Here is an 18,509-nt window from a genome sequence, read left to right as displayed (position 1 = left end):
CATGTGGGGTCTTCCCGGACCGGGGCACGAACCCGTGTCCCCTGCATCGGCAGGCGGACTCTCAACCACTGCGCCACCAGGGAAGCCCCTATTTTCTGTTTTTTGATAGTGGCATCCTGGTGTGTATGAGGTGATAACTTGTGGGAAGCAGTCAGCCATCAGAGCAGGCTGCGGACATGCCAGGCATGCTGCCGCTGCTCGAAGGGACTGTCCCTACTTGTTCCCCTCCTTGTTCCATTCCATGGGAGATAAATTACCAGGGTCCAGAGATCAGAAAGAATGTAAAATGAGACAAGCAAAGCTGTCTCCCCCCTGCACTTGCAGGTTATTTTTGATGATTCTGGGTTTATGGGTTTTCTCCCAGGGAAGTTAACCTTGAGCCGAGACAGTCTTCAGATAATGTAAACCACCGTCTGGCAACCTTCCCTTTTCTAGTCTATATAATCTGCAGCTGTAGCACAATAAAATTTGCCTTGCAACCAGCAGTAGCCTTGGTCCTGCTGACCCCATTTGTCGATGCTATTTCAGGTCCTTACCCCTTCCCTTCTGGCTCTGATTGGTTTGATTGGTTTGATCTTCTTCGTTCAGCTGGTCTTCGGCAATAACCCATTGTGGTTTTGATTTGCATTTCCCTAACAATTAGTGACGTTGAACTTTTTTCATGTGCTTATTGCCCATTTGTATATCTTCTTTAGAGGAATGTGTATTCGAGTCTGCCCATTTTTTAATCAGGTTATTTGGATTTTGTTGTTGTAGAAGTTCCATATAATATTAACTCCTTATCAGATATATGTTTTGCTCCCATTCCATAGGTTGCTTTTTCACTGTTGATTGTTTTCTTTGATACACAGAAGTTTTAAAGTTTGAGGTAGTATCCATTGTCTATTTTCAACTGATCCATTATTCTATCTATTTAAAAAAATAATAATCTGTAGCAGCAATGACATAAAAAACAAAAAGAGCCTACCACAGTAGGAAATGACCTAGTCCCTGAATTAATTAAGATGCCTTTTAATGTATTTTGATTGTTTAAGATTGTTGGGTAAGCAATATAAGAAAAAATAAATGTGGCCATATATTATACATAAAGATATTCTACAAATAGTAAGAAAATTTGAAGAGTGTTTTACTTATCTGGACTTTAATATTTCCCATCTGGAAACCACATCTCCAGCCCTTCTTGTATGATGTTATTATATTATTATATAACTTATTCTTCAGCCAGGTGAGCAGCTGTTAGTGTGCTAAAGGCTGCCAGTGATGATGGTTTCACATCTCTTATGATAAACTACCCATTTATGTGAAATGGAAACATATAAATCATGCAGAAATTCCCTTGGATCAGAGAGTAGGGTTTCCCCCAGCACAATTAAGTTTGTGGTCAGTTTAGCTGGATCAGCTAAGACAACCAGCCAATCAGATTTTAGGAGGGAAACGGATTTCCTAAATAAATATGATTTCCAAGAGCATGTTCTCTAAAGAATTTCTCAGGCTTAGAATCAAATACAGGAGTGACTCAGTAGAACAAATACAGGAGTGACTCAGTAGAACAAATACAGGACCAACTCCATTCTACCACTATGAAGAAAAGTGGCGTTCCTCTCCTTTTGGGTATCATCTTCCTGACTCTGATTGGAGTTCAAGGTAAGGGATTCTGAGTTATATTGGGTTAGTAAAGTCAGAGATGTGAACTGCTAGGAAAGTCTCTTGATTTGCCAGTAAAGGTAACTGCTTTGTGTGCATCAGAAAGTGATGTGAGTCAGTTGTTGTCAGTTATCCAAAGTTCATATCTTGGACCTGCCAAGTCAAATACAAGTCTTCTCAGTCCACGTGTGTGAATTCCTGGCACAGAGTAAGTGTTCAATAAATGTTTGTTGAACTGGGTGATAATGAGATGGAAGACTTTGTCTCCTAAATTATTTTTGTCACCCTGACAGTGTTTCTTGATAAGTATGTCTGTGGTTGACAAATTAAGTATCCAATAATCAGAGAGGTTGTCCCTAATCTGTTTACTAACTTCCTTTGTTATTTGGGGCAAATTAATGAACTTTTCTAGACTTCAGTTTCCTCAGCTGTAAAATGGAAATTTTATAGTTATGCTTTTTCTACCTACTATACAATGTATGGCATATAGGAAGTACTGAGTAAATGTATGTTGAATAAATGAAAAAATTAAGGAATGAAGACAGTGTATTTTAAAGAATTTTCAAAAGTTTAAAGTACTACTGAAAACCAAGGCAGTGGGAAAGATCAGGATGGTGGTGGTAATTAGTTATTGTAAGTGGAGCTTTTTGTTGAAACGAGTACCAACTCCATTTCACTAAGGTCAGATAAAAAATGGCTTTGGGATTTGCTTGAGATACTATGGTCTGCATAGCACACACGAATTAGGTATCTGTGTATCTGACCTGTGATAGACATTTATTGAATATTATAAAAATCCCTTTTCCTAAGGTTGTAAAATATGGTAGTTAAGAGTAATGCCTTTGGACCCAAAGAAACCTGTGCTGAGACCCTGCACTTGTCCCCTAAAAGCTGAAAGGCTTTGTTTTTTACTTAACTTCTCTGAACCTTGGATTCTTTATCTATAAACCGGAGATAACACCTACTCAAAATCTCGTGGTAATGATTAACAGACACTCAGTAAGTGATAGTAATAATCATGACTAAGTCAAATGTATCATTTGGGTGGATCGCCTAAATTGAGACATTGCTCTAAATCGATGTTTTCTACCTCTCTTTCCCCCTTAGGAACTCCAACAATGAGGAATGGACGCTGTTCCTGCATCAACACCAGCCCAGGGACGATCCATTCAAAATCCTTAAAGGACCTTAAACAATTTGCCCCAAGCCCTTCTTGTGAGAAAACTGAAATCATGTAAGTAAAAACTCATCCAACACATAGGCTCCAGCAATAAGTTTAGTGTGAGTATTACCCTCAGAATACTTGCCCATTCAGACACTTAAAATGCAGATAGTTGCCCCTCCATAAATGCAGTCTACTTCTTCCTTTTCTTCTAAAACAACAAGCAATATCTGGTAGAGGTTAGGAACCAAAGATGACATGTTCATTGTAGAAAATGTTTAATGTAAATGACCCAAAAGAAGAAATTAAAAATCGTCTGTAATCCTACCATTCAGTGATAGGTAGTGTTAATCTCTCTGCATATAGTCTTCCAAATCTCCCTCATTGGCTTTGTGTGTACATATATAGACGCTATATATATATATTTATACACACAATATATGTACCCCAAAATAAAATCATACACTACATACTGTTTTGTAATCTGCTTTTACATTAACACTATATAATGAACATTTCCTGTCAGTAAATCTTCTGTAATAACATCATTTTCTCCTAATAATGTCAATTTTAATGGCCAAATTTTATTCTATCATGTGGACGTACCATAATCTATATGACCAACACCTAAATGTAGGTTATTTCCAATTTTTTTGCTATTGAAAACAAACTGCTATTGTAGCAGTATTGTGTCTTTAATTCTTTCCTATTAGTAATACCTTTCTAGAGATTAGAATTGCTAGATTAAAGGATATGCCTATTGTAAGTTTTTTGAAACCTAAATCAAGGATGATGTATAGAATGACTACTCTTATTCTTAGATTAGACAGAAATTAAAGAAAATAGTCTTTAAATTGTTCCTGGAGAGTCTGATGTAATTTTAAAAATTCAACCAGTCTGTTAATCTTGTCTTAAGAAAACATTTTATTTATGTTTTAAGTTGTTTCACTAGAAAATTTAGCAAAATTCATGCTCATTTTCATTGTTTTGGGGGAAAAGAAAGTAGATATATTGGCAACTTGTCTATTTTATATTTTCACTTAAACCTAAATAGTGTTTTCCATCATAACAGAACCAACATTATCTTTAGATTTAACTTTCTCCTATTGCATATACCTGTTGGATTTTTTTAACTTAGAGTTATGTGCTATCCTAGAAATGTATCTAAGTCCCCTCAGTCACTTAAAAAATGAAAAGGCAGGAAAAAGACTGGAAGTCTCAGATGCTTATAGTGATGACACAAGCACATTTTTAATTGGGGAATTGAATTCTGTGGATAAGATGAAGCATTTAAACTATTAAAAGTAAAAAGAAAAATCTTGTTGCTATTTCTTTGGTAGTGCTACAATGAAGAATGGGGCTCAAACCTGTCTAAACCCAAATTCAACAGATGTGAAAGAATTGATTAAAGAGTGGGAGAAACAGGTTGGTGAAAAAAAGGAACAAAATTTTCTTTCTTTTAGAAATTAACTTTGGAAAACAAAGAATCATGTAGTTCCTTTAAGGATACGTTCTTCATTCATGTTATTGTGCTCCTATTTTTTTCGTAGAATGATGTCATCACCTTGAGGTGTAATGGTAGTCCTGCTTACAGTATCACTTGTCTATCTCTCCCACTAGAATGTGTGTTCCATGAGGGTAGGCAGCTTGTCTTTCTTATCCAATACAATAAATGCGTATTGAGTGGTAGACAGTGAGGATAGAAAGGATATAAGGTAGGGAATTCCATGGTGGTCCAGTGGTTAGGACTTGGCACTTTCACTGCCAGGGCCCGGGTTCAATCCCTGGTTGGAGAACTATCGCATGGCACAACCAAAAACAAAAAAAAAAGGTAATAAGATAAAGTCCCTTCCTTCTGTAGCAAATTTGCTAACAATTAATTATAGTACAATGTGAAAAATATAAAATAAATATATGTACAAGAATCTTGAAGATAATAGAAGAAGGAGTAATTAACTTTGCCAGAGGTGAGGGGACAGGAAGAAAGGGTTAAGGAAGACTTTTTATATCAGGTGACATTTGACTTGGGTCTTGAAGGATAAGTAGTTCACCAGGAGGGTAAGGACAGCATGAAAAAAACGACTAGAATCATGAGAGAGCTCACTGTGCTCCAGGAACCTCGGGTAATGTAGCTGGAGTTTGTGCGGAGGGAGTGAAGGGATTGAGATAGAAAAGTAGACCAGGAAAGGGGGAAGAATCCTGCATGGTGTGCTAAAGGGTTAAGTTTGAAGAGGGCCACAGAATATGTAGTTGGGCACTTGGTTCTGGACTCTGACAGACTAGCAGTTCTGCCACATACTAGCTGTGCAACTTTGGGCAAGTCACCCGCTCCGAGCCTCAGTCTCCTCATCTGTAAACATTGGATGATAATAGTACCAACCTCAGAAAACTATAGTTGGGACAGGTGGGTCATAAGCAAGATTGCAGTGGGGGTAGTAATGAGCCCAGAAAATGGACAGAAGAGAACCAGTCAGAAGGCTACTGCCTCCTCATCAAAGTGAGTGAAATAGAATCAAAAAGAGCCCCTCTGAGACTGAAGCAACTTTAAACTGGTTCTGAGGATAAAGAAAGACCACAGTCTGGAGAGTCCAAATATAATATAAGGAAGGAAAAAGGGTAAGATAGAGAAACATTACCCTTTTTTTTCTGTCTCCTCACAGGTCAACCAAAAAAAAAAGCAAAAAAAAGGGAGAAAATATAAAAAAAACAAGAAAGTTCCAAAAGTTAAAAAATCTCTACATCCTCCTCAAAAGAAGACTACATGAGTTACCATTTTACCAGCAAGTATTTTGTGTTAAAAAGTTTCTTTTTAACTATACTGAAATAATTCCAAAAAGGGATGGCATCTTCATACATAAGCTTGTTGATTTGAACTAGAAAATTTAAAGCATTATTTTGAAATTGTCATTAAAGGTAGAAAGTTGCTTTTAAAATCCAGCTGTGAAGAATTGTTAGAGGCTAGAGTTTGTCTTTGTTCTTCCACCTCTGACCAGCTGAATTTCATCATGCTTAAGCCCACAATCTCCGTAACGCCCACATCTGGACCAATGTCCTCACAACCGCATCCCACACACAACAGCTGCCTGCGAGAACAGCTGTAGGCTTCCCAGGACTCCAGAGAATATCCTGAGGCACACATCAGCAGGCCCCAGCCTGGGAGCATGCTGGTAAGCGGAGCAGTTTGGAATCGAGCTGGACCTCACCAAGCTGCCATGGCCGTCAGCATCTGTATTTGAATCTGCCTGTGGGCCTCTCATACAATGCATCTGAGATATCCGTGCTGTGTATAACTGTACCATTTACATATACATGTACACTCTCTAAGCAAATAATTAAGTGCAAAGCAGTATTGACATATATACCCTGTAGTCTGAAATATTTTCTTTGTTAAAAGACAATGCTATCAATAAATGCACCACTGATCAGAAAACAAGTCTTGATTTTTTAATGTCTCAGACATGTACCTCAACTATTGCACGTGTAACAGTAATTCTCATGTGTCCTTATTCATTTGGTTTCATCTCAAATAAAGTGTAATTGAGATAAAGACATGGAAGCTCTTTAAAGTGCTCTTTGGAGACATAAAAAGACTTCAGCATAAAATCTGACAATACCTTATAACAACATTGACTTACAAGAGTTTATGCGGTATGCAATTTATTTCCTAATCCTCAAGGCCAATGCTATTCCAATAAGAATATACCCAGGAGACCAAAAATGTCCTGACTCTTTTCCATAACCTAAAAATATATATGTTTAAATATTATAAAGCCTCAAGTAGTTATGGAGACCCAAACATAGGATAAGTTATTCCAGAGTCCAGAAAACTTGGGCTGGAGGTATTATGCAGTATGGAGTCTCTAAGAAGGTTGGGAGTGGACAGAGAATACCAGCCTTGTACGTTTGAGATACACTTGAGAGGCCAGATATGTGTGATATTTGAGCAGGTAGCAGCTGCTGATGGTGAACATGACAAAGCCCACAAGGACCTTAACCTGAGACACAGCAGTATGCTGTGGAGAGAGCTAAGATTCTGGCTTCTGAGATATCTGAGTTAAGATCAATCCCACCACTTATTAGCTGTGTGACCTTGGTTCAAGCACACTTTTTAACCTCCCTGTACACCAAGTTCCTCCTCCAGGATTGCTGTGAGGAACAGGCCCAGCATAGATCTTGGTGCACAGCAAGTCCTCAGGGTCGGTCCCAGCCTCCCCCGACCATTTACCTCTGCTGCACTTTCTTCGCAACAGAGGGTGTTTCACATCTCATACACACAGAGAAATGTTTCCAGGACTGAGAAAATAGGTTGGAGAAATGAGATCAAAAGCCTGCCTGACCAGTTCTCTGTATCTATATTTTTATACCCATAGTCCAGACCATCACTGTCTCTTTTTTTTTTTTTTTTTGGTGGTACGCGGGCCTCTCACTGTTGTGGCCTCTCCCGTTGCGGAGCACAGGCTCCAGACGCACAGGCTCAGCGGCCATGGCTCACGGGCCCAGCCGCTCCGCGGCATGTGGGATCTTCCCAGACTGGGGCACGAACCTGTGTCCCCTGCATCGGCAGGCGGACGCTCAACCACTGCGCCACCAGGGAAGCCCGGCCATTACTCTTGATTAGATATAGTGACAGACACGGTGGATCCCAGCTTGCACTTGCTCTCCTCTGAGTTCACTTTGTCTTCATGACTGGTGGCCCTGTGACCAACAATGGTCCCAGGTCCTCCACCAGATGCCTGGAAGTGGACCTAGAGAGGCAGCAGTTACATAGAAGCAATAGCTTCCCATAGGTCCCTAGCAGTCCCAGTTTGGCAGCCAGCCAGTCTTAGCTTCTTGGATTTTTCTCACAAACTCTTATGTGTATAACTGTACCAGTGCTTCTGAAGGTTTGGTCAGTGAATCTTTCTCCAGTCCCTTGACTATCCTCCCAGACTTTCATTTCCCAAGATCCTCCCTCATCTGTGTAACATCTGATTCCTATAGTAAATCCTCTAATCCCTTAATATTCAGAGCGACTCTGCTTCCCTAACTGATACACCTGTGCCCGAAGCACTCTTCTTTGCACAGCTGTTCCTGCCTCTTCATTTGAATTTCAGCTTCAATGTCACTTCACAGTCTCCTTCCCTTATCACCCTTAGTGAAATAACCATCCTCTCCCCAGACCCTGTCTGTTGTAGTGCTTTCCAAAGTGGGATGTGTACACCCTATGGGGTAGATAAAATTAGAGTATTTATAACATATTTTGTCTGAAAAATAAGAAAGAAGTGAAGATTTACTATAAATCTGAAGTCAGCAATTGATACTGGCAGCTTCACTCAATGCATTTGTCAGGTGAGCCTGTGTCACATACAGATTTCCTGTGGAGAAAGTGAGACTTCCTTACCTGGGAGGGATTGACATGCGCCCTCATTCAGTCACTTTCTTCACTTTGCAACAATGGGTTGCCACTTATGTGGGCACAGTCCTCTATGGCTAACTCTAAACTAGAACCAGGATCATGGGATAATAAGACAGACTGCTAACTAAGCCAATCTTGACAAAATGGGCAAGTGGCTTTAAAAGATTCCTAAGGGGACTTCCCTGGTGGTCCAGTGGTTAAGACTCCATGCTCCCAATGCTGGGGGCCCGGGGTCAATCCCTGGTCAGGGAACTAGATCCCACATGCATGCCGCAACTAAGACCTGACGCAGCCAAATAAATATTTTTAAAAAAGAAAAAGATTCCTACTAAGAAATTCATGTGGAATATAATAATAATGCAAACAAACTAACAAAAGAATAAAACATCCATACAGGGGATGCCTGTTCCAATTTTACCTAGAAGGCACACGATTTTTAAAAATCTGGTAGCTATGGTCTGTTTCATTCTCCTTTATCCGATAAATCAATCTAACTGGACTTCCCTGGTGGCACAGTGGTTGAGAGTCCACCTGCCGATGCAGGGGACACGGGTTCGTGCCCCGGTCTGGGAGGATCCCACGTGCCGCGGAGCGGCTGGGCCCGTGAGCCATGGCCCCTGAGCCTGTGCGTCCGGAGCCTGTGCTCCGCAACGGGAGAGGCCACAACAGTGAGAGGCCCGCGTACGCAAAAAAAAAAAAAAAAATCAATCTAACTTCATCACAATCTGAAATTACCTTTTAAAAATATTTATATAGCTATTTCCTGTCCCCTACCCCACCACAAACATAATTTTCTTGACTACAGAAAAGTTTATTCTCTTCACCACTGCATCTATAGTGTCTAGAACACTGCCTGGTACTTTGGAAGCACTTAATAGGTATTTCTTCAGTTGATTGACATGTGCTTTACCCTAAATTTTCTTTCATGTCTTTTCCAAATCAATCTGAACTACTCTTGTCATGACATCTAAACTTACCATGCTCACTTCCGCCTTCAGCTTTGCTCACGCTCTTTTATTCACCTGCTCCACTCACCTCCCACCCCCATCTAACTGATTCCCGCCTATATATGATTCAAGTCTTGCTTTTCCATCCCAGAATGCTCCCAGTCACACTGAATTCCTCTCCCTGTGACTGCCCTGTTGTAAAGTGACCTTAACTCTTAAGAATTGTTCTCTGATTTAAAATTTAAATTATTTTGCTATACCAGAAAGCAGTTTGTATCAGAACAAATTTTATATATTAGAGCAATGGGTAATCAGTGAAAATATTAAATCTGTAAGCTATACGTTTAAATTGAAATGCCAGTGATCTCTTGGTCAGTTAATTAGGAGAAAGCTATTTGAGGTTTCTTTATCCCTCCTAGGAAGATGCAAAGTTGCTTTCTTATTAGAAAGGAAGATAAAGAGAGAAACTGCAATCATAGGTGATTTAGAATACGGTCACTCTGTTTTCTGGCTGGTATAGAGAGGATGAAATTTGGTGAGAAGGGAAAACAAGCAACCTTTCTTACATATAAGGAGTTAATTAGCTTCTAGGCAGTCAGTCACCTGAGGCATTTTGAGGCAAGTTAATTTAAAGTTCCCAGGAGAGTTTTTGATCCTACATTTTGTGTGTGTGTGTGTGTGCGTGTGTGTGTGGTACGTGGGCCTCTCACTGTTGCAGCCTCTCCCGCTGCGGAGCACAGGCTCCGGACGCGCAGGCTCAGCGGCCATGGCTCACGGGCCCAGCCACTAGGCGGCATGTGGGATCTTCCCGGACCGGGGCACGAACCCATGTCCCCTGCATCGGCAGGCGGACTCTCAACCACTGCGCCACCAGGGAAGCCCAATCCTACATTTTAAGGAAGTAAATAAATCACAAATGAGTAATCAAACCTAAATGTGTGAATGAGAGTGTGGACTGGGGCAAATTGGTAAAAGATTACAGGGAAAGGTGTCAAGTTCTATAATACATAACTATTTGCTTTCTTTAAAAGTTTGCTATATAATGGACTTCCCTGGTGTCACAGTGCTTTACAATCCACCTGCCAATGCAGGGGACATGGGTTCGAGCCCTGGTCTGGGAAGATCCCACATGCCACAGAGCAACTAAGCCCGTGCGCCACCACTACTGAACCTTCGCTCTAGAGTCCGCGAGCCACAACTACTGAGCCCGTGAGCCACAACTACTGAGCCCACGTGCCACAACTACTGTGGCCTGCGCACCTAGAGCCCACGCTCTGCAACAAGAGAAGCCACCGCAATGAGAAGCCCACGCACCACAATGAAGAGTAGCCCCCGCTCGCTGCAGCTAGAGAAAGCCCATGCGCAGCAATGAAGACCTGGCACAGCCATAAATAAATAAATTTATTGAAAAAAGAAAAGTTTGCTATACAAATTTTAAAATCTCATCCTTTAAATATACTATTTCACTTTACTGTTTCAAGTTGACTATTTTCATAAGGAATTTTTTTGCTTAAAGAAAAGAAAAAAGTTGCTGGGACCTCTATCTTCAGGGAATGAGGCCATGGCCTCTGCCTTCTGCGTAGAGTGTAGGACCAAGTGGGCCCAGTCACCTACCATCAGCTTTCCTTAACCATCTGAGTAGACAACCTGAGCTTCCAATAGAAGGAGGAACTAACATCAAAATCTATAAGTGTGAGAGGAGAAAAGACAAAGTAAATTATTAACAGAGAGGGAAAAAGTGTTGTTACTTAGAAAGAGTAATGCCAGCAATCACTTCTACAGTATTAAAAGCAGCAGAACATACCTCAAGGCAGATGTCTCTTGTTTGGAGACTTTGATTAGGGCCAGACTGGCTGGGGGTTTTTATGGAATGGAAGTTAAAGCAAATGCAAGCTAAATCTCCCTGAATAGTAAGGGAATAGAAATGACCACTGGCAGCTAGGGACGGTGTTGGGAATTCTGAAACAGCAAAAAGAGAGGCAGAAGAAGGAGATGGGAGTAAAATGCCACTATAAAAATGACAGCAGGCTGGAGTAAAGGTATAGAAACCAGTGAGAAATTTCCTGTGGTGGGATGACCAGCTTGCTGGCTTTTCTTTTTTTATATATATAATTTTTATTGGAGTATAGTTGATTTACTTACTATAATTACTTTATTTATAGTTAATTAAATAAAAATGGAAGTTGGAACAGTATATGACTACATACCTACCAAAATGGCTAAAATTGATAAAACAGACAATATGGCTTGTCTATGACAGGGCACAGCAACAGGAACTCTCATGCACTGTTAGTGGGGACAAAAATTGCTATTCCGTTTTGGTAAAACTATTTAGAATTAACCAAAAAGATGAACATCTAAGGGATGACCAGCTTTAAAACACTGCTGTGTAACACAGTTTGTTTTTTAAAAAATTTTATTAGAGTACAGTTGATTTACAATGTTGTATTAGTTTCAGGTGTACAGCAAAGTGAATCAGTTATATATATATATACATATATCCACTCTTTTTTTTTTTTTAAGATTCTTTTTCCATACTGTATAGGCCATTACACAGTATTGAGTAGAGTTCCCTGTGCTGTATAGCAGGTTTCTACTGGTTATCTATTTTATATATACTAGTGTGTACATGTCAATCCCAATCTCCCAGTTTATCCCTCCCTGCCTTACACATTCAGTTTTAAATGCCAGCCTGGCTGGGACTCTGAAAATATTGGGAAAGATTTTAGATTTCTAATAATTGGGGGAATTAAGTCACTTTATTTGGATATTGAAGGTAACTCCAGACAAACAGAGAACTTTGGGCTGCTTGGGTTATGTGGCAGCCATGGAGGTGTGCTGCTTGGATCACCCTTCAACAAAGAATTTGCTGCTCAGCTGCAATAAGGGTGGTTAGCTGACCACACCCAACAGCAGCACCTTGGACTCACCCCAGATTTTGAGACCACGCTCTTACTGGGCAGCCTCCAGCCAATGACTGAGTATAGAAGAAATACTAGGGCCTGGTCATTTCTGCCCAGATGGGCAGTCTTTCATCAGGAGCTCCCCACTGGATTGACTAAAACTTTGACAGATCTGTATCCAAGTCTGAGTCAGTCTCTGCTCAATTCTGCTTCCTCCCACTTTTATTTTTATACAGGGTCCCACCAATAAACCTCTTGCACATCTGATTCTGTCTCAGTGCCTGCTTCCCAGAGAGCCCAAATGACACAGGTTACATATAATATACTTATTATTTTAATCAATAAGTATTAGCTGCTATTATCTTTATGGTTATCTCCTATAACCCCAAACACAGACTTTTAACACTGGGAGAAACCTTCCAGATGGAAGGACAACCAAGAGCTTCAAAACCAAGAGACTGGAAGATATTTCTGATCCTGCCACTCATGAGCCATGTAGCCTTTTTAAAAAAAATTTTTTTTTCCTTTTTTTTGGCGGCTCCTTGTAGCATACAGGATCTTAGTTCCCCCAACCAGGGATCGAACCCATGCCCCATGCAGTGGGATCGGGGAGTCCTAACCACTGGACCACCAGGGAATTTCCAATGGGCTGTGTAGCCTTAAGTCTCATGGCCTCTTCTTCATCTGCAAACTGAAGCATGAGAGACTATGATCTCTAAGGTTTCTCTAAGGGCTCCCCAAACATGATCCCTTTTCAGCTTTCTGCCCAGTACACCACAGTTTTTGCTAATTGGATACCTTAACTTGACCACCTTTTACAATGATGTTCCCTGTACTCCTTTAAATATACTTGTATTTTAAGATAAACTGTCATGGGGAACGAGTTTAGGACTGCCGAAATATGAGAAGCCCACTTCTCCAGTCTTAGATTATTTTGATAACATGAGATGGAAATTAGAAGACTCCAAAAAGGTTTCGTTCTTTCTTTATTCCCTATCAAGAGCAATGCCAAGTAATGTCCAGGTAGTTCTCACATTGCTCTATCTTTCTGCCCGCAGTTGGGATTTTCCAATTGTCCAGTTACCCCTGCGGGTCCCTCAGGTTGGGGATAGCCAAAAGCAGGGATGTTATTCCTTTTGTAACTGAGTCTCTGAGGATATAACCAGGAGAACGTTTCAGGGGAGGAGAGAGAGGTGGTCTTACCACTTTTATTTATTTCCTGAAATAAATGAGATCCTTGAGGTTGTAGATCCTCGAGGACATCCCTCCACAACTTTCACGTCATTTGGGTTACAGAGGAACAGATTTCTTCCTAAAAATTTATAGAAATTTTTTAAAAAGCAAGCAAGCATGATTTATAAGCAAAGAAAGAAACAGGGAATTTACACACATTACGTGTTCTCTCCCCTTATTGTAACTTGTCTTTTGAAAAAGGACCCCAAAATCTTATAGCTTGCTTAAAAACTTTAAAAATACCATCCACAGCCTACCCTATTTCCCATGAAATAGAAAAATTATGTAGTAGTATCAGGAGATTTGGGGCCCCAAGAGGGAAAATTTCTTAATCAGTGAAAATCAGGAACACCCAAAGTCAATCACATTAATAGTCTTACACAGTCTAAATTAATCCAGCAGTAACAGTAGATTTTTACAGAATGAGGCAGTGAACAGCATCAGGTTCAGCTGGCACACCCAAGAAACCTGGCGAAAGGATAAAAGCAAGTCTTTGTTTCTGTTACCCATTATGAGATTAAATGGTGCTACAATGTGCAGTGGTCTACCTACAAAGGAGCTGGTTATCTCCTCTCTATTCACAAAATCATTCGCACAAAGCCAACTGAAATCATGCTTTCAGGTTTTAAGTGTAACCACACAGAAGATATAAACCATTAGCTGGTTCTTGAGAAACATTTTGACTTTAAGAACTTGGCTACGGTGGTTTAAGAGAAAAAATCCAAGAAAGTTGATGGAATTAGTCCCTGTTGAATCTGGGGTTGATAGATTTGTCCAAAGGCCGACCCAGTAGTCCTCACTGTCCACAAGGAGGAAAGGGTAGATGGAATTATGGATAAACTCACAATAAAGCTGGAAAAAGAGGAGGGAAAAGAAAGAACAATAAAAAAATTAAAAGAACCAATGAAAATATGAAAACTAAAATTTCTTCCAATACCAGTTTCCTGCTGAGTTTGTATGTAATCATTTTGTCAAATGGTATAATTTTCTTGTTAAAAAGAAAAGCATGAGCTCCCTCCAGTGGCTAATCTAACAATTAAAAAAAATTTTAATTAGCAAAGAACAGACACATGCCTTTCTTTTCTGAACACAGTCACCATCATTGGTTTCTAATGAGAGAGACAATAACTAGAATTCACGTGTTAGTCACTCACTGATTTTGAGACAAATTTTGTCTGTGGATAGCTAAGATATTTTAAATTCTTTAATAAATCACACAATTGAAGAATTGGAAGACTAGAAATTCATTCCTTCAACAAATATTAACTGATGACCTACTATGTGCCATGCATTGCTCCAAGTGTTGAGTATAGAGCAGTGAACAAGAAAAGGGACTTATTAAACTCATATTCTAGCGCAGAAAGACAGACAACAAACAATTAAGCTAGTGAATACATATTATGCCAGAGGCTTACAAGGGTAATGGAAGAAATAAAGCAGGAAGTGTGGGGTGGGAGGCAGGATGGGAGGTCAGGCAAAGCCTCCCTAATAAGATGTCACTTGAGCAGAGAGCAGGAAAGTGAGTGAGCAAGATGTGTGGTGCTTAGGACAGAGGAGACAGAAGGTGTGAAGGCCCTGAGGCTTGACATGTTGAGGGAAGCTAAGAGGCCGTTTTCCTGGGCAGAGTGGACAAAGGGAGGGGAGCCCAGAGAGGTAACGTGGGGTCCGTTTATAAATGGTCTTCTGTGCTCCTGAAGGACTTTAGCTTTAAATCTGAGAGAGAAGGGAAGCTGGAGGAGTAACTGGATCTATTCAAGGGTCCCTCTGGCCACCACTACAAGAAAATACACAACAGGGGCAAGGGAAGGAGCAGAGAGACCACTTAAAGGCCAATTACCAAATCTGTTTCTAGAAGGAGGGAGAGACCAACTGTATCCAATGCTGCAGGTAAGTTAAAGAATGAAAACTGACCACTGGACTTAGCAACATCAAGGTGATTGGTGATCTTGATAAAAACAGTTTCAGTGGAATGATGGAAGCAAAAGACTAACGGGCATTTCTTAAAAAGTTAAATATAAACCTATCATGTGATCTAGCCATTCCACCCCTAGGCATTTACCAAGAGAAAAGGAAACATATATCCATAGAAAGACTTGAACGCAAGTATTGATAGCCCCAAACTGGACACAACCCAAATATTCAACGACAGGTGAACAGGTAAACAAATTGCAATATATCCATATGATGGAATACTACTCAAAAATAAAAGGGGCAAACTATTGATACTCACAACATGGATGAATTTTTAAATAATTATAAGTGAAAGAAGTCTGACACAAAAGAATAGATACTGTATGATTCCATTTGTATAAAATTTCTGCAAGTGCAAACTTATCTGTGGTGACAGAAAGCAGATGTGTGTTTGTCTACGGATGGTGCAGCACAAGGAAACTTGGGGATAATGGATATATTCATTACCCTGATTGTGATGATGATTTCATGGTTGCATACATGTATCAAAACTCATCAAATTGTACACTTTGTGGCCAGTTTCTTATAAATTAATACCTTAATAAAGCTATAAAATAAATAAATACATTAGCATAAAAAATAAAGGGTGGGACCTCATGTGGAAGCAGAGGTCCTGGTCTTAGCTAGGTTCAGGAATTTTCCATCCTATTTTGATGTGTATTTAGAAAATATAACCAGCACATCAAACCCATCATTCCCAGATATTATTGCTTTGGATAAGGTTAAATGAATAGTGTATACTTAAGCATCAATTTGAAGAAAGATTCGGTTGATCATCATGTGAATCGTACATCCACGTGGCAGTATAATAAAGTTATGAGGTTGGCATGAGAATTGGCTTTGTTCAACACTCTCATTTTATAAAGAAGGAAGGATTTCCTAAGGAATGCCACAAAGTTCTCTTAAATAAATAATACTAATAAACTCTTATGGAGATTACTACCTGTCCCAATTGGGTTCTTGTTTATTTATTCCCTGTGTATCCTCTCATCAAAACTGTACACATCCTTCAAGACATCTCAAATACATCATCCATCCTCAGGAAGCCTTTCCTTATTCCTCAAAACACACATGACCTCTCCTTCCTTTAGTCAGAGCCTTATTGTACCCAGCAAAGACTTGCCTGTAGTACTATCCATCTCACTAAGTTCTGATCAAGGAGATAGATGCAGAAGTATTATACATTATTGTTTGGGGGGAGTTCCCTGGTGGCCTAGTGGTTAGGATTCCAGTCTTTCACTGCCGTGGCCCGGTTTCAGTCCCTGGTTGGGGAACTGAGATCCTGCAAGGTGTGTGAGTGACTCAGCCAAAAAAAAAAAAAAAAAAGAAGTACTATATTGTTTGGAAATTTTGTAGGGCTAGTTCAGCTGGGAGGTGTACCATTTTGCCCTTCCCCACCTTCCTCCTTCCTACTAATGTACTTGGAATAAGATTTAATGGCTCAAGACTGGTGCTCAAGCTGCTGTCTAGACTATTACCAAAAAGGCACCCCAAGTAGAGATATAAGTCAAAAGAGTGTGCTTCTTATGCAAACAATTTAAAATAGTCCTCTAGACTAGGCTCCTTCAAATATGAAATTTTTAACTCATCTGAATCCAGATATTATGATCCATTCTATAATAATAGGTTCTCTTTTGCAAAGTTATAAAGGATAGTTTCTTTTCTAGAATAATTCACTTTACGTTAAAAATCATTTGGGGGTCAGAAAAAGATGGAAAGTTCCTTTGCCAATTCAAGACTAAATACAGAAATGAATATGGAGTTTTCTTGGTGTTGATCTAACATACATTAAACATATGTACATTGCATTGCATATAATATGGCCATTATTTAACATCTAAAAAATACATATTTAGTTAGCCACTCTCAGCCTCAGTTTTCTCATCTATCAAAAAAAAAAAACCCTGCTTCAGGGTGTTTGGGGGGTAAAATGAGCAGACCCATATGCCCTCCTTAGATCAGGACTGCATAACCTCACTCGACTCATTTTCCTCAGCTCCTTCCTTGCTGCACACACCCCTCCCAACCATTAGTCACACCAAGACTTCTGGTCATCCTTTAATTCCACCAGACTTTTTCAAGTCTTTGCACCTTTACACTGGTTGCTTTCTTTATGTAGAAAGCCTTTCTTTCCCTTCTCCAAAAAAACTCATCTTCCAGAATTTCAATCAAATGGTACCATAACTGTGAAACATTCTGATTCCTCTGGCTATGTTGTCCTATTGCTTCCACTCCTCTATCGTAAGAACACATTTATTCATTTTAAGAGTATTTTCTGGGCTTCCCTGGTGGCGCACTGGTTAAGAATCCTCCTGCCAATGCAGAGGACACAGGTTTGAGCCCTAGTCCGAGAAGATCCCACAGCCATGGAGCAAATAAGCCCGTGTGCCATGACTACTGAGCCTGCGCTCTAGAGCCTGCAAGCCACATCTACTGAGCCCACGTGCCACAACCACTGAAGCCCGCACACCTAGAGCCTGTGTTCTGCAACAAGAGAAGCCACTGCAGTGAGAAGCCCGTGCACCGCAATGAAGTGTAGGCCCCGCTCGCCACAACTAGAGAAAGCCTGAGAGCAGCAACGAAGATGCGATGCAGCCAAAAATAAATAAGAAAAAAATTATTTAAAAAAAAAAAAAGAGTATTTTCTATGTCTCTCTCTTATTAGTCTGTGAGTTTCCTAAGGGCAAATGCCCACGGCTCAAAACACTTAGTTGGTCCAGTGGTTAGGACTCTGCGCTTTCACTGCCAGCTGGGTTTGATTCTTTGTCTGGGAACTAAGATCCCGCAAGCCGCATGGCACGGCCAAAAAAACCCCGAAAACACGCAAACAGAAAAACACTGGGGCTTCCCTGGTGGCGCAGTGGTTGGGAGTCCGCCTGCCGATGCAAGGGACACGGGTTTGTGCCCCGGTCTGGGGGGTATCCCACATGCCTCGGAGCGGCTGGGCCCGTGAGCCATGGCCGCTGAGCCTGCGCATCCGGAGCCTGTGCTCCGCAGCAGGAGAGGCCCCAACAGTGAGAGGCCCGCGTACCGCTTAAAAAAAAAACAAACAAAAAAAACAGCTTACCCTAGTGCCTGACAGATTGTGAATACTGTAAAAGCTTGTGACATGGCCTGAGTGTTTTACTCATAAGTCACATTTTAGTGACTTAAATATTCATAGTACATAAGCTTACGATTTTGACAGGAATTATATTAAATAATTTCAGTATGTTTTGTTTTGAGGATGCTTTTTTTCTTACTAATCCAACCAA

At 40.4% G+C, this 18,509-nt stretch overlaps 1 protein-coding gene across 1 annotated transcript; it reads left to right on the top strand.

Moving 5' to 3' along the window:
* The first annotated feature begins 1,453 nt into the window (after positions 1 to 1,453).
* On the top strand, positions 1,454 to 5,571 carry CXCL9 (C-X-C motif chemokine ligand 9). The gene is given in 5 exon segments (XM_030877907.2): positions 1,454 to 1,561; positions 1,563 to 1,644; positions 2,752 to 2,878; positions 4,147 to 4,231; positions 5,467 to 5,571. Coding segments are annotated over 5 exon segments (507 nt in total).
* Positions 5,572 to 18,509: the final 12,938 nt, after the last annotated feature.

The sequence above is a fragment of the Globicephala melas genome, chromosome 5, assembly GCF_963455315.2.
Source record: "Globicephala melas chromosome 5, mGloMel1.2, whole genome shotgun sequence".
NCBI classification, from domain to species: domain Eukaryota; kingdom Metazoa; phylum Chordata; class Mammalia; order Artiodactyla; family Delphinidae; genus Globicephala; species Globicephala melas.
Note: the sequence above shows the minus strand (reverse complement) of the source record. Positions and strands in the feature narration are given on the sequence as shown.